A 14,959-nucleotide genomic window follows, 5' to 3' on the forward strand; every position below is an offset into this window, starting at 1 on the left:
TTTATTACAAACTGTTTAATTGCTTCTTATCCCAATAACTTTACAAATATAGAACCACATGCCAGTCTGGGGGTGTTCTGCAGTGAGTCACTACAAACTAGCCCAGGCATGGCTTTAATGCCTCTGAGGTCCATCTAAGAGTAGTCCCAGCAGTGGCCTCAGCCATGTGGGTAAGAGGGCCTTGGAGGAGGGCTACCAACTGTAGCCAGGGGACCTGGCTTCAGGTCTGCAGAGGTGCTTCGACAGCACGATGCTCATTCTCTGTCCGGAGTGTCTCCATGTACTTCCGCATCTTCTCAACCATCCAGGAGGGCAGGACAAAGGATTTCAGCTCCTCTAACTTCAGGTCCAGGCATCCTCTGGAAGAGACATTGAGGAGGAGAGTTGGAGCAAGGGAGGATGTAGGTCCAGGCTCATCCCAGGGGAGGGGAGGGCAGGTTTTACCTGTAGTCATCGCTGGCAGCGAGGTCCCGGATGTCCTCCTCAATGAGGAGGTAGGCCTGGGGCAGGAGCAAAGGAGAGTCGTCACTGCCTCTGATTCATTTCAGTCCAACTCGATTAATACTTTATTAAACATCTCCTTAATGTAAGGGCTGGAAGGTGGGGGCGTGTAGTCATAGTTTATAATTTAGCAAGGGAGAGTAAGTAGGGAGAGGCTGTCTGGGGAATAGTTTCTTGAGACAATCTTCCACTCAAGCAGAAAATTTATGGGCGGGAGAGTGGGGAATGATGATTAATTTACTTATAGCCGTCGTCCCTTTTACAAAGGGACCCTGAGGTGGCTTAAAATGAAAGGGCCAGAAGTAGAAAAATATACATGGAAATAGGAAATTAGGAGGAAGCCATATGTGAACTCTGGAACTAAGATAATTTGGTTTTGAACTTCGTGGCAAAAGGGAAAACATGATAAACCGCACTGCTGTCCATTAACTGGGCTGTGTTGTCCGGGGGCCTGCAGAACTGCTGTAGCACAATGCCATGGTCTGCAGCAAGAGAGCCCTCTTGTGAGCCTACCATGTGGCGGATGCTCTCCATCACATGAGACAGTCTTCTGTGGGAGACATTTCTTTCCAGTCTTAGGGTCAGGAATAACTGTGTGTCCCTTGAGACATTTGACTGTCTTCATCTTAGGGGCACTGTGAACTATGTGACACATCAGTTGTCCTTGAGTGGGGCCTGCAGCTGAAAACCTATAGACTTGCACTGGTCTCCTGGGCTGGCAATTAAAAAAATCCCTTTTTAAAAACTAGTCTTTCTTGAGGCTTAATTTTAGATCCTGCCTTGCCTTTTTATCCTATTTCTTATTTATGTATGTGTGAATGGTAAGTTTCCTGAAATCTTTTTTGAAAGAGTGTAGCATATAGTAGAAAATAAAATAAAAGATAGCTTTCATTGCCAGAAAGAGGATGGCATACTTGTTTGTGAGGCCGCTGAATTCTTTTTTAAAAAATAAATTTAATTATTTATTTATTCTTGGTTGCGTTGGATCTTCATTGCTTCTCACTGGCTCTCTCTAGTTGTGGAGAGCAGGGGCTACTCTTCATTGTGGTACGTGGGCTTCTCGTTGCAGTGGCTTCTCTTGTTGCGGAGCACAGGCTCTAGGTGCGCGGGCTCAGTAGTTGTGGCTCGCGGGCTCAGCTGCTCCGCGGCATGTGGGATCTTCCCAGACCAGAGCTGGAAGTTGTGTCCCCTGCATTGGCAGGTGGATTCTTAACCACTAGCCACCAGGGAAGTGCCGAGGCCATTGAATTCTAATAGGAGCAGTCCCAGCGGTGGGACTAAGTGAGTCTTCAGGTGGGGGATGGGGCATGTGATGGACAAATCCCTCCATGATAGTTTTAGAACACAGGCAACAATGATTTTCCTAAGGTCGTTGCTTGATTTGAGCTAAGAACTCTTTAAGTAGAAGTGATTCTGGAAAGAGCTGCCACGTGTGGCAAGCAAGTTTCACTGCATGTGCTAATTCCTTCTGACAAGGGGTGCGGCCTGGGGCACAGTGTTGAGAAGAGATTCCATAGCTGATTCTGGTGGAAGAGTTGTGATGGAGGAGTGAAAGCTGTCAATGGGCAGCACATGATGGGAAAGCAGTGTTCAGGACGCCTTGTACCTGCCATTCTTACATACAGCTAATATGATCTACATATGAGGGTGCTGTGGAAGGGAATGGGGAGGTGTGTGGGAGACCTGGGGTCAGGCGAGGGAAGCCAGGGATTACAGTCTGGTCCTCAGCATGAAGGAATGGGCCCTCTCTACTCTTACAAGTCTCCTTTCTCACATTTGTTGGGCATGGAGTCTCTCAGATTTGGGGGTAAGCTGCCACCAATAGCCCTGGTCCCTGGGCAGGGTGGGTCTCTGGCAGTGGCATGTGTGGCAATACTTACCATCTTCCCTCCTGTTGCCCGCATGTGATGCTGCTCGGCCAGCCAGTGCTTGTCCTGGGGGTCAGCCGCATACTGTGAGGGATGAAGTCACGGGGGAAGATGTTAGCCTGGTGTGATGGGCTTTTCTCATTTGGTCCAGAGCATACTCTTGGCCCTTGAGCAGTTCTTAGCAACAAGACCTCGTCCTAGCCTGGTGGATGTAGAGGGTTCACCAACCTCTTCAGAGCAAGCAGGGCTGAGCCCAGGAGGAGGCCAGGGTAGGGGACCAAATTCCCCGAGGTTTAGTACACTTCTCATTCCTGCCCCTTTCTTTTTTTTCAAAATTTCAACTTTTTTTTTTGACTGCGCCACGCAGCATGGAGGATCTTAGTTCCCTGACTGGGGATTGAACCCACACCCTCTGATTGGAAATGCGGAGTCTTAACCACTAGACCGCCATGGAAATCTGAAAAAATTTTTAAATTTTAAAATTTTGGCCATGCCACGCGGCTTGCGGGATCTCAGTTCCCCGACCAAGGATTGAACCCAGGCCATTGCAGTGAAAGCGCTGAGTCCTAACCACCAGACCAGCAAGGAACTCCCCCCTTTCCTTTCTCAAAACACAGCACTTCTGGCAACTGGTCAGACCGTGACTATTATTTTATTTTATTTTATTTTATTTTATTTATTTATTTTTTTTTTGCGTTACGCGGGCCTCTCACTGCTGTGGCCTCTCCCGTTGCGGAGCACAGGCTCCGGACGCGCAGGCTCAGCGGCCATGGCTCACGGGCCCAGCCGCTCCGCGGCATGTGGGATCTTCCCGGACCGGGGCATGAACCCGTGTCCCCTGCATCGGCAGGCGGACCCCCAACCACTGCGCCACCAGGGAAGCCCGTGACTATTATTTTAGAGCTGTACTCCTCTTTGAAGAAATGATCTGAGGTGGCTTACAACAACTATTATGGTGATCAAATTTTCTAAAACAAAAATCAGGATACTTCATGCCTGGAGGAGGTAGAATAGCATCATGGTTAAGAACTTAGCTGTGGGGTTCAGAGCTCAGCCCACAGGGAATGCGTGTTGTAGGGAAGGTTGCAGGTGAGCATGTGAAGGTGGCCAATCTGGCCTGGTGGGCTTTTAGGGGGTGGCAGTTTAAAAAAAAAAAAAAGAAAGAAAGAAAAAGAAAGAAAAGAATTTGGTTTAGAAATTCTGGTTTCTGCTAATTATCAGGTGGTGTAAATGTAGGTGATGATTTCCTTGAGACTCAGTTTCTTTTTTTTTAAGTTTTTAAAAAATTAATTAATTAATTAATTAATTTTGGTCTGTGTTGTGTCTTTGTTGCTGCACGCGGGCTTTCTCTAGTTGTGGCGAGCGGGGGCTTACTCTTCATTGCAATGCGTGGGCTTCTCATTGCCGTGGCTTCTCATTGTGGAGCACAGGCTCTAGGCGTGTGGGCTTCAGTAGTTGTGGCGCATGGGCTTAGTTGCTCCGGGGCATGAGGGATCTTCCCAGGCCAGGGCTCAAACCCGTGTCTCCCCCATTGGCAGATGGATTCTTAATCATTGCGCCACCAGGGAAGTCCCAAGACTCAGTTTCTTCATTTGTAAAACAGAGAGTATTAACGCTTATCTTATAGGGTTGTTGTTAAGAATAAAGGAGATAGTGCATAAAAGGTGGTAAATATAGTATGTGACACATAAGTGCCCAATAAAGGTAGGTTTTATAAAATAGGCAGATCATTTGAAATGGAGACCAAGCTGGGAAATCTGTATGGTTACTACAGATTTAATTATTTAAATCTGTAGTTTAATTAGTTCACTTCCCAAGTAATATAAATATTAATCAAAAATTTGAAAGTGTGTACTTCCTGACCCGGCAATCCCATTTCCAGGGATTTATCCTTCACAGTCATCCACACATGTACGCAGGGATGTCTGGTGCAGCACTGTTTACAACAGCAAAACTGTCAGAAAACACTTCAACATCTATAAGTAAGGGAGCAATGAAATGAATGATAGAAAATCTATTCTTTGAATTCTAGACAGCTGTTAGAAGTAAAATGAGGGAGACTTAATAATGTGGACAGATCGCTAAGATATTATTCCCTAGATCTGTAGTGGCCAGCACACTTTTTCTGTAAATATTGGGTTGGCCAGGGACTTCCCTGGTGGTCCAGCAGTTAAGAATCTGCCTTCTAATGCAGGGGTCGTGGGTTCGATCCCTGGTCGGGGAACTAAGATCCCATATGCTGTGGGGCAACTAAGCCCACATGCCACAACTACAGAGCCCATGCACTCTGGACCCCGCATGCCACAACTAGAGAGAAGCCCGCGTGCCGCAACTAAGACCCAACTCAGCCAAAAATAAATAAATAAATATTAAAAAAAAATTTTGGTTGGCCAAAAAGTTCATTTAGGTTTTTCTGTAAGATGTTACAGAAAAACCCAAACGAACTTTTTGGCCAACCCAATATTTTAGGCTTTGGTGGCCACATACATCTTTGTCACATAATCTTCATTTTCTTTTTTCTTTTTTTTTTTAAATCACCCTTTAAAAATGTCACCACTCTGCACTGGACAAAAACAGGCTACAGGTTGGATTTGGCCCACAGACTATAGCTTGCCCTGCGTTAGAATGTAAGCTCTATGAGGGCAAGGCGTTGTCTGTGTCTGTTTGGTCCACTACTGTATCTCTGGCAGTTTGAGAATGCTCAGCACTCGATATTTTTTCAGTGAATGAATGAACTTTGGGGTGAAAAGAAAAATCAGAATATATATAGTATGAGCCCAATAACACAAACAAAATATCACTAAAGGACAAGGACACACACACACTCACACACATATAGACAGGAGACTGAAGGATGCTACCATGTTGCTGGGGGTGACCCCTAGGGGAGGAGAGTCAGATTCAGGGTTAAGAGGAGCTTTGTGTTTTGCTTCCTATTAGCTTCAGTGTATTGTTTGAATCTTTTTACAACAAGAATGGGTTTACATATTATTTCTATTAACAAAAGTTAAAAAGGAAAAGAAAATTTGAATAACGCCTTTAGAAGGACAGAAAAATGGGCAAAGATATATAGGCAGTTTACAAAAGAAGCACAAATAGACTGTAAATGGATGAAAAGATGATTATCATTAATAAAGAATTAAAAGTAAAACAACAAAAATATTTTCCCTCCACTTATTAGCCTGGAAAGATTACAATGAGAGATAGCATCCACTGGCAATGACAGTGTGGGTTGGGAGTTTATTAAAAATGATGGGTCTAAGAATTGGGAATGTATGCTGGTAATGATGCCCATTTATTGAGCCCTTGCTAGAACAGGCACTGTCTGGGAGCTTTACTGTGCTTTCTCTCTCTCTTTTTTTTTTTTTTTTACAGAGGAAGTCAGTTGTGTTTTTCTTGAAGTACAGTTGATTTACAGTATTATATTAGTTTCGAGTGTACAACATGATTCAATATTTTTATAGCTTATACTCTAGCTTACCAAAAATGGCTACATTTTACTGCATTCTCTCTTAATTCTACCAACCCTAAACGGCTGGTTTGCATCATTCTGATTTTATAGATGACAAAACGGTCTCAGAAATGTGGAGTCACTTGCCCAAGGTCACACAGCTAGTAAGTAATGGAACCGGGACTGAAATGATACTCTTAACCATTGTGCAACCGGAATTGGAAGTAGGTCCAAGAGCATATCCATTTGGCAGATGATGCAAGCAAGGGTCTTGGAAGATGCAGATCTTACAGAACAGTCAGGCAGAGAAAAGGGTAGAGGAGGAAGGCCATCAAAGGGAACAGCAGGAGTGAAGACACTAAGAGAGGAAAATGAAGTAGCAGCAAGCACAGCCAACCGTCCAGGTGTTGGGAATCCCACAACGTAAGACTGAAAAAATAGAGGAAGTAGGTATGTCCTCTGAAGAACGTGAACTTGCACAGAATGTAGTAGACAGAGCCCATGATTCTGGGACCCCAAGGAGCTGCGTAGTTCTGACAAGGGGCACTAAGCCTTGCACACAGGCGCAAAAAAAAACGTAACTTGAAAACATGCGCATTACTTTTTTTCTAATATATTTGGATGCTTTTGTGACTGATAAAATACAAATTCATTTAAGAGGGTGAATGCATACCCCCCCACCCCCAAGATTTTCTCAAACAGTGGACACCAAAGCATAGCTCAGGAGAGGAGTCCTGTCTTTGAAAAAGGTCAGAACTGCTACCTTGCTCCAATTTCTTTATCTTATAGACAGCTGAATACAGCAGTGGTTAAGATCTCAAGCTTTGCAGAAGACAGAATCCTAACTCGCCACTTACTAGCTGAGCAATTTTGGGCAAGTCACTTAGCCTTCCTCAATCTTTCTTTTTGTTTTATTTTAATTTGTACAATAAGGATAACAATACCTATCTTAAAGGACAGTTCCAAGAGATAATGTAAGTGTAGCACCTAAAACCGTGTTTGGTACACAATAAACATACGAGGAAAGTCACTATTACCACTGAGGCACAGAGGTGCTGAGTAAATTACCAAAGGTAAAGGTTAAGGGCAGAGGGGCACAAGAACCCAGATGTCCTGACTCCCTGATCAGTGTTTACTCCCAGTGCCACCTACTCCACGGCACTGGTCTGCCTGACTCCCAGCACTCACCTACCTTAAAGAGATGTGGGTGCTTGATGTAGATTCTCCCTCTGGTGCCCCCCATCCCGAGGGCCCTGCAAAGTAACAGAGGAGTGGTAAGGATCCCAGCAGTTGTGGTCCTAGTGGTGGGCCCCGAGCTCCCCTCTCCCTCAGCACCAAAACTCTTTAGACTTACTTGTTGGCTCGAGATCCCAACACAAAGGTGGTAGATTCATTCAGCCGAGCTGGGTCCCACTGTGCAAAAAAGAGAGAGGCTGGTGAGGCTGAGGTTTATCTGGTGGACGGGACAGAAACTCTCCTCCCTGGCCCTCCCCTACCACCACCCTTGTCCACTGTTCATCAAACAGCTGCTTCAAGAAACCAAGTACTTTCAATATGCTAGGTCCTCCGCTCCATACGTGGGGGCGGGGGTGGCGTGGAGGGGTGGAGGGTGAAGGAACGCATTGGAGATAGTCTCTGTTCTCCAGGGGCCACAGACGTAGGTACAGATGATGATACCATCATGAGCTGGGCAGTGACACAGATGAGTGCAAGGCATGATGGGAGCCAAAGCGGGGGTAACAGGACGGCTTCCTTGAAGGGGTAATTCCCAAGTTGGTTCTGACAGGGAGAGCACAAGCTGGACAGAGTAGAGGTGGGGGAGGAGGGGCAGCGTGAACAAAGGCAGGTGAGAGCTGGGTTGGCTTGTTGGAGAAACCACAGCACTTGTGTTGCTAAAAGGCAGAGAGCAAATCAGGGAGCGGCAATTGATGAGGCTGGAGAGGAAAGCGGACAGGGGCTGGGGACCCTTGTACACTATGTGGACGGCTTTTCATTCTGCTCATTCTGTCGGTGATGGGGAGTCACTGAAGGCCTCTAGACAGGGAGAGCCGGATTTGTGCTCAAGATAGCTCGCTCTTCTGCAACGTGGTTAACGGGCGTGAAGTGGCGAGGCTACAGGCTGGGTGGGCAGTTCAGAGGCAGTTGTAATTAGAGCAGTTCTGAAAGATGAAGGCTGGAGCTAGGATGGCAACAGGATGAAAAAGAGGGAATAGGAAGTGTGAGAAACGTATTTAGGAGGTAGAATCATCCGGGACTTGACTGGATGTCTGGAGGAAGAGGAAACGAAGAGGCAAAGATGACTCAAGTAGAAAAGGTCGAAGCAGGTCTGGGGGAAAGGTTGATTTCAATTTTGGATATGCTGAGTTTGAAATTCTATGGAGATTCCAGGCCGAGAGCTCTAGCAGACAGTAGGATATACAAGCTTTAAACTAGAGAGAGAGGTGTGGGACAAAGAGGTAAGGCAACTTCAGCACATACTAGTCCCCGAAACCGTACGAGTGGATGCTTTAGATCACCCAGAGAGAAACTTTAGGTGGACAAGTGGGCAATGGAGAGAATTCTGGGGAATGCCCACTTGCATGGGTCACTGCTGAGGAAGGACTCACCAGAGAGAGAGAAGGGGTGTCTGGAGTGGAAAAGAAAGGTCTAGGAGACTCTAAGGGAGCAGAGTTGAAGAAGCAAGGTGTGGTCACTGGTGGAAGCAGAGGGCCAGTACAATAAGGGGTGGGCCGTTTCTACTGGACACAGCTGCAACCCGGACAGTGGAGCTTTCACCTACCTTACTGGGCTTCCATGTATGATTTTAGTAGAAGAAAGGATTCTACTCTTTAAAAAGCTTGCAAACAACTGTTCTGGAGCCAACAGAGTTAAGAGCACAGACTGGTGTCCACGGACCTTGGCTGGGTTTGACACTTGGCTCTGCCACTTACGCAGTACATGACTCTGGGCAACTCTGTGGTCCTTAGTGTCTTCAGGTGTATCAAGTGTATAAGATAACCAGATAAAATAATATAATTTCTGCCTAGGAGGTAGGAAAGAGAGCTCCTGAACCATAGAAGGGTAACAGAATCTATCTCATAAGGTTGTTATAAAGATTAAATGAGGGAATCCATACAAAAGATTTAGGGCAGTGCCTAGGACATGTTAAGTACTGGATAAATATTAGTGACAACTAGCTTTTACAGGGAGAAGGCTTCAGCAAAGACCAAGCCCTCTCTCTGTTTTGCCCCTAATTTCAGTCCTTACTTGGGATGCTTCTGGAAGGCCAGAATTGGGAGGTGGGGTGGGAGGTGAAAATGGCTCTGGAATGGCATGCACATGTCCTTCACCACCCCCAGCCCCTTTCCCTCAAGGTGGAGCCCAGAGCCTGGACTGGGTCTCCTTGGGACAGCAGTCACTGCCATGCTCACATAATCATACCTTAGGGCCTTCCCGACGAATTGGTTCACAGGATTTTGGTTTCCATCTGATTGGAGGGAATGAAGAAAGGTGAATTCTCCGAGATCAGGCCTAGGACTGGAAGACGGTTTGCTGCTGCTGGTGGGAGCTCTGCATACACTCTCACTCTAGCCCTGGGGGGACTGCTTCCTGGTGCTCATTAGAGGAGGTGCAAAGGGAAAGAAGTACAGGGACTAGGAGCCATTCGAGGACTCACTCTGCTATCACCTAGCCGTGGGGGCAAGTCAAGGAACCTCTCTGGGCTGTAGTTTTCTCATCTGTCAGGAGGAGAGAACAGCAGCAACTCCCTGTCTCGTGTTAGGAATGAACTTGCTTCGGGCAGGGGACAAATCTAAGGTGTGAGGATTACGCTAGCCCGTCTCCTAAATCGGTGCTTTCAAACTATCTCCATCTCTCTTAGCCAGACCAGTGTGGCTGCCCTGCCTCCCCACCACGCCGTGTGGGCTTGCGGGATCTCAGTTCCCCGACTAGGGACTGAACCCAGGCCATGGCAGTGAAAGCCCAGAATCCTAACCACTAGGCCTCCAGGGAATTCCCAGGGAATTCCCAGACCAGTGTGGCTTTATCTGTTTTACATATTAGGCTCCCACATAAAGCTCTGTTTGAAAAAAAGATTCTGTTGCTTCAAAAGTCTTTGAAAATGACCATCCTGGAGGCAATGTAGTACAGTTTTGCCCTTTATTAGCTGTCTGACTTTGGGCAAGTAATTCTGTTTCCTTATCTGCAAAATTAATTATACCTTCCTTAGGGCGTGGTTGTAAGGATTAAAAGATCAAGTATAGGGCTTCCCTGGTGGCCCAGTGGTTAAGAATCTGCCTGCCAATGCAGGGGACATGGGTTCGAGCCCTGGTCCGGGAAGATCCCACATGCCGCGGAGTAACTAAGCCCATGTGCCACAACTACTGAAGCCCATGCGCCACATCTGATGAAGTCCGCGTGCCTGGAGCCCTTACTCCACAACAAGAGAGGCCACCACAATGAGAAGCCTGCGCACCGCAATGAAGAGTAGCCCCCGCTCGCCGCAACTAGAGAAAGCCCAGGCACAGCAACGAAGACCCAACACAGCCAAAAAATAAATAAAATAAATAAATTTATAAAAAAAAAAAAAAAGATCAAGTATATATAAGGTATTTAGACCAGTTATGGCATATTACAAGCATTCAATACACACTACCAATAAAAAACCTCTGGTGTTTAATGAAGCTGTGCTGAACTGTTCTGGGGTAAAAACAGGATACGACATCCTCCTCACTGCCTTCTTTCCCCACCCCTCAGACTAGAGAGCGCTCCTCCACGGGGACCTGGCTCAGATGGATCTGATTTTGCCAGGCAGAGAACTCTGGCCTCTTTTCCTCGCAGCCCACTCCCTCCCAGCTCCTCCCTTTGGCTCTGTCGGCCCCTACTCACGCCATGCCTGCGGCTGCGCGGTCATTTGACAGGACGTGTCCTGGAGGTCGTCCCTTCCTCTGCCATAAAGAACAGGTGTCAGTGGCCTGACCCTGTGGAAGCCCCCGCCCCACTGGCAGGTCCAGGGCCACCTGAAGGAGATGGTTTCCCAACGAGACCAAATGACGCCTGAGGGTGAACAGGGAGGGTGACTGTTCCCAGGGCGCCTGCCTCTCATGCTAGAAAGGCCCAAAGGTGTGCTGAGGAAGCCCACTCCCTGCTGGAGCTGCAGGCCCTTTCCCCAGCCAGAAAACCAGGAGACGGTTTACCTTTTTGGGAACGGGGCTTCCTCTGTGGGCACACTCCTCTTCTGCCTGCCGGCCACGCTGCAGGAGAAGGGAAAGGAGTCAGTGGGAGGCCAGTGGCCGGGAACTGCGGGTCCCCTGGGGCTGCAGAAGACAGAGCCCCTGGACCACACCCTCCAGCCCCTCCCTGAGCCGGGACTCGGCAGCCCTCCCAGCATGATGCTATTTAGACCTGGTCCCACAAATGGGTGGTCCGTGGAGCCTCCCCTAGGCCACAGAGTTCACCTGTCTCCCATTCTGACCGGTCTCCCCCTCCAAGACCTGAGGACACAGTGACTCTAACCTTTATCCCTGGAAGTTCATGGGTCAATCTGGGTATTGCTCTTTCTCCATCTGAAAACAGTAGTTTAGCCTGAAGAGACAAGACCAAGTGTTAACAGTCAATATTTTGGTGGGTAAGCCTCTCTGCCCCCACTTTTATAGACACAACTTCAAACTGGGTTAAAACTCTTTCATGGTCAGTACAAAGGGACACTAAGATATGCATACAAATAGATACCTTTTTAAAAAAACTTGAATAATTCATGACCATTGTTGAAAAATTAGAAAAATGTAAATAAGCAAAATTAAAAAAAAATCAAATCTGAAACCTCAGTACCCACAGAATACTATTAACATTTCAATGTAAATTCTTCCTCACTTTTTTCCATGTAAACATATGCTATATATTTTTTCTAACTAAACGCACTGATATTAAACAAATTCCTCAGTAAGCTGCCGTTTTTCGCTTAATAAATATTGAGTGCCTAGTACGTAAGTGCTGGAGACACAGCAGTAAATAGCACAAGCAAGGGCCTTGCTCTGTGGAGCTCATATTCTGTGGGTGATCTGGATGATAAGCAAATAAACAAACATATAAACAAGGTGATTTCGAATCATGAAGTTTTCTCTGAGAAGGAAAAACCCTAGCTAGGCAGATGTGATGGAGAATCACCAGAGGGGAGGGCTACTTTGAGTAGGCGGTCAGGGAAGGCCTTGCTGAGAAGGGAGCCTCTGAGCTGAGATGTGAAGGAGGAGCCATGTACAGAAAAGGCTGAGCAGAAGCGTGTTTCCGCCGCAGGAAGAGTGCAAAAGCCCTAAAGTGGGAACAGACATGGCTCATTTGAAGAAGAGGATGGCCTCTAAGTAATGGGAGAAGGAGAGAGTGGTGAGCGAGGGGTGTGGGGAGGCTGGCAGGGCCTTGCAGGCCTGTGCAGAGTCAGGATCACGTGACCTCTCGGAGCAGCATTTGACAGCCCTGAGAGCTCTCTCCTTCCGGAAACAGTCTTCTACTGGCTCCTGTGGCCACACGCCCTGGTTTCCCTCCTACTTCTCTGGCCACCTTTTTTTTTTTTTTTAATTATAAATTAATTTATGTTATTTATTTTCATTTTTGGCTGTGTTGGGTCTCCGTTGCTTCATGCAGGCTTTCTCTAGTTGCGGTGAGCGGGGAGCTACTCTTCCTTGCGGTGTGCGGGCTTCTCAATGCAGTGGCTTCTCTTGTTGCCAAGCACGGGCTCTAGGCATATGGGCTTCAGTAGTTGTGGCACGCAAGCTCAGTAGTTGCGGTGCACGGGCTTAGTTGCTCTGTGGCATGTGGGATCTTCCCGGATCAGGGATCGAACCCATGTCCCTTGCATTGGCAGGCGGATTCTTAACCACTGCGCCACCAGGGAAGGGAAGCCCTCTGGCCACTCCTTCTTAGCCTTCTTTGCTGGCTCCTCCTCTTCAATCTGGTTCTTTTCATTAGATATTCTGTCTGCTCTCATTTATGCTCATGGCTTCAGTTAACACCTATCAACTTATGTCTCCCTAATTTTCTATCTTCAGTGGTAGCCTCTCCTTTGAGTTCCAGATTTATGTAACAGTCTGCCCCATGTCTATGTGTAGACGTCTCAAATTTGCGAAGTTGAAAACTGAACTCATGATCTTCTCCTCCAAGCTTTGTCCCTTTTCAGTGAAGAGTGCACACATCTCAGTGTGTAATTTTGCACACATCTGTGTGGTAATTTAATTCAGACGTGTATTGCCTAACTAGGCTGTAGGTTCTATGAGAGCAGGAACCCTGCCTGTTCATTTGCCATGTTCATTCATTCAATCATTCAATAAACAATGTACACATATGAAGAGTCATATTCTAGGTCTGGGAATACAGTGGTGAATGAGATCAGGCCTCAACTCCTGTAAAGCTCAAGATTTTAGCAGAGGTTGAGGATGGGAGGGAGGTAGAAAATAAACATGTCTACTATTAATAATTTCAGATTGAAATAAATGGCAGAATAAACAAGTAAGGTGATAGAGATTAAATGGAGGTGGGAAGGGAGTAAGATGGAAGCGGGGTGGGGGGCACTACTTTAGATGGTGTGGCCAAGGAAGGCCTCTCTGATGAGGTGATATTTAAGCTAAATCTAAAGAAAAGAAGGAACCAGCTTCGTAAAGAGTTAAGGGTATGCCAGGCAGTGAGAACAGCATGCCTCGCCATGAGAACAGCAAGTGCAAAGGCCCCGAGCTAAGTGTGCTGGAGAAGCAGAAAGGATTCCTATACAGCTAGAATGTAGTCAGTGAGGGGGAGGTGGGATGAGATAAGTTAAAGAAGTAGGTAGGAGAGGTCTAGGTAGGGCTCTGTGGGTCATGGTAAGGCATTAGGGTTTATTCTGCCAGCAATGGGAAATCACTGGAGGGTTTTAAAGAGGAGAGTGACACAATCTGATTCATCTTTAAAAAGATGGGTCTGGCTGCTGTGAGGATGGAGTGGAGGAAGGCAAGAGGGAAAGTAGCTCAGGGCTGAGATATACATTTGGAAATCATCACCAGTTAAATTGGCTTCAAAGCTACAGGACTAGATGAAATCACCTGGAACAAGAGGCAGCCACAGAAGAGATGGGATTTGTGAACAAAGCAAAACAAAGAGCGCTGTTCACCACTCGGCACTACAAGAGTTAAGTCGTAACCCACTGCAAGTAGACAGTGCACCCTGAGAGAAATTCAGGATGAAAAACAGGATGAGGCACTCTGTGCTTTGGATAAACAGGCCCTTAGACAGTTAGATGCATATCTCAGGGAGAATCTCAATGACCCCAGATTCTTGCATCTTCCCATACATAGAAAAGCAGCAAAATCATTAACTTATGATGTCTGTTCTTTGTCATCAGCAGTAATCTTTCACCAAGACGTATGCTTGACTGCAGCCCCCCCCCCCACCAAATCATATATCAACTACCTCTTCGGAGCAGTTCCCTCAGAGCCACTGAGAGGCTGTCTCTAGGTACAGTCCTCAGTTAAGTCCCTGAATAAAACTTAATTTGCAACTCTTATGTTGTGTGTTTGCCGTGTTTTTCTTTAAGTCGACAGGTCTGAGGACTGAACTTGGGAATGCATCAAGTTAGTAGCAGAGAAGAAGAGCTGGCTGAGGAAAAGTGAGGAGGAGTGACTGATGAGGCTGGAGCAAAGTCAAGGCACTGGAGCCAAGAGAGGAGTGTTCCAAGAGACATGAAATGATCCACTACGACGAATGCCACCAAGAAGTTGAGTAAGCTGAGCAACATGGAGGTTACTGGTGACCCTGATATAAGAGGGGTTTCCGTGAATTGGTGGGGACTGAAGCCAAAACAGAGTGAGTGAAAGAATGAATGGAATAAACAAAAGAAAAACAAAATCAAAGGAAAAGAACCAAACCAAACCCCCCCAAAACAAGGAATTCCCCGGTGGTCCAGTGGTTAGGACCCCACGCTCTCACTGCCAAGGGTCCTGGTTCAATCAGCTGTGCCGCACGGCTTAGGCGGGGGGATAACAAAAAAAAACAACTGAAAGAACTAATGGAATGAATGGGAGGTGACAGAGTAGAGTCAGGGATAGCAACCTTTTCTAAAGTCTGGCTACAAAAGGGAACAGAGAAATAGTGTGGCCTCTGAAGGGGACTGTGGGTTCAAGCGTGGTCTGTTTCGTTCTCC

At 46.8% G+C, this 14,959-nt stretch overlaps 1 protein-coding gene across 1 annotated transcript in view; it reads right to left on the bottom strand.

The window, feature by feature from the left end:
• The window catches only part of DNTTIP1 (deoxynucleotidyltransferase terminal interacting protein 1), a 25,524-nt gene continuing 10,565 nt past the window's right edge, over positions 1-14,959 (bottom strand). The window contains exons 5-13 of the mRNA XM_060120552.1: positions 11,314-11,382; positions 10,995-11,051; positions 10,687-10,745; positions 9,241-9,286; positions 7,175-7,233; positions 7,013-7,073; positions 2,382-2,453; positions 445-500; positions 1-359 (exon numbers count right to left, since the gene is read on the bottom strand). Coding sequence (XP_059976535.1) covers positions 221-359; positions 445-500; positions 2,382-2,453; positions 7,013-7,073; positions 7,175-7,233; positions 9,241-9,286; positions 10,687-10,745; positions 10,995-11,051; positions 11,314-11,382 — 618 coding nt within the window. The 3' untranslated portion in view covers positions 1-220. The remainder of the gene's footprint in view (positions 360-444; positions 501-2,381; positions 2,454-7,012; positions 7,074-7,174; positions 7,234-9,240; positions 9,287-10,686; positions 10,746-10,994; positions 11,052-11,313; positions 11,383-14,959) is intronic.

Source organism: Mesoplodon densirostris, chromosome 16 (assembly GCF_025265405.1).
Source record: "Mesoplodon densirostris isolate mMesDen1 chromosome 16, mMesDen1 primary haplotype, whole genome shotgun sequence".
Classification (NCBI taxonomy): Eukaryota; Metazoa; Chordata; class Mammalia; order Artiodactyla; family Ziphiidae; genus Mesoplodon; species Mesoplodon densirostris.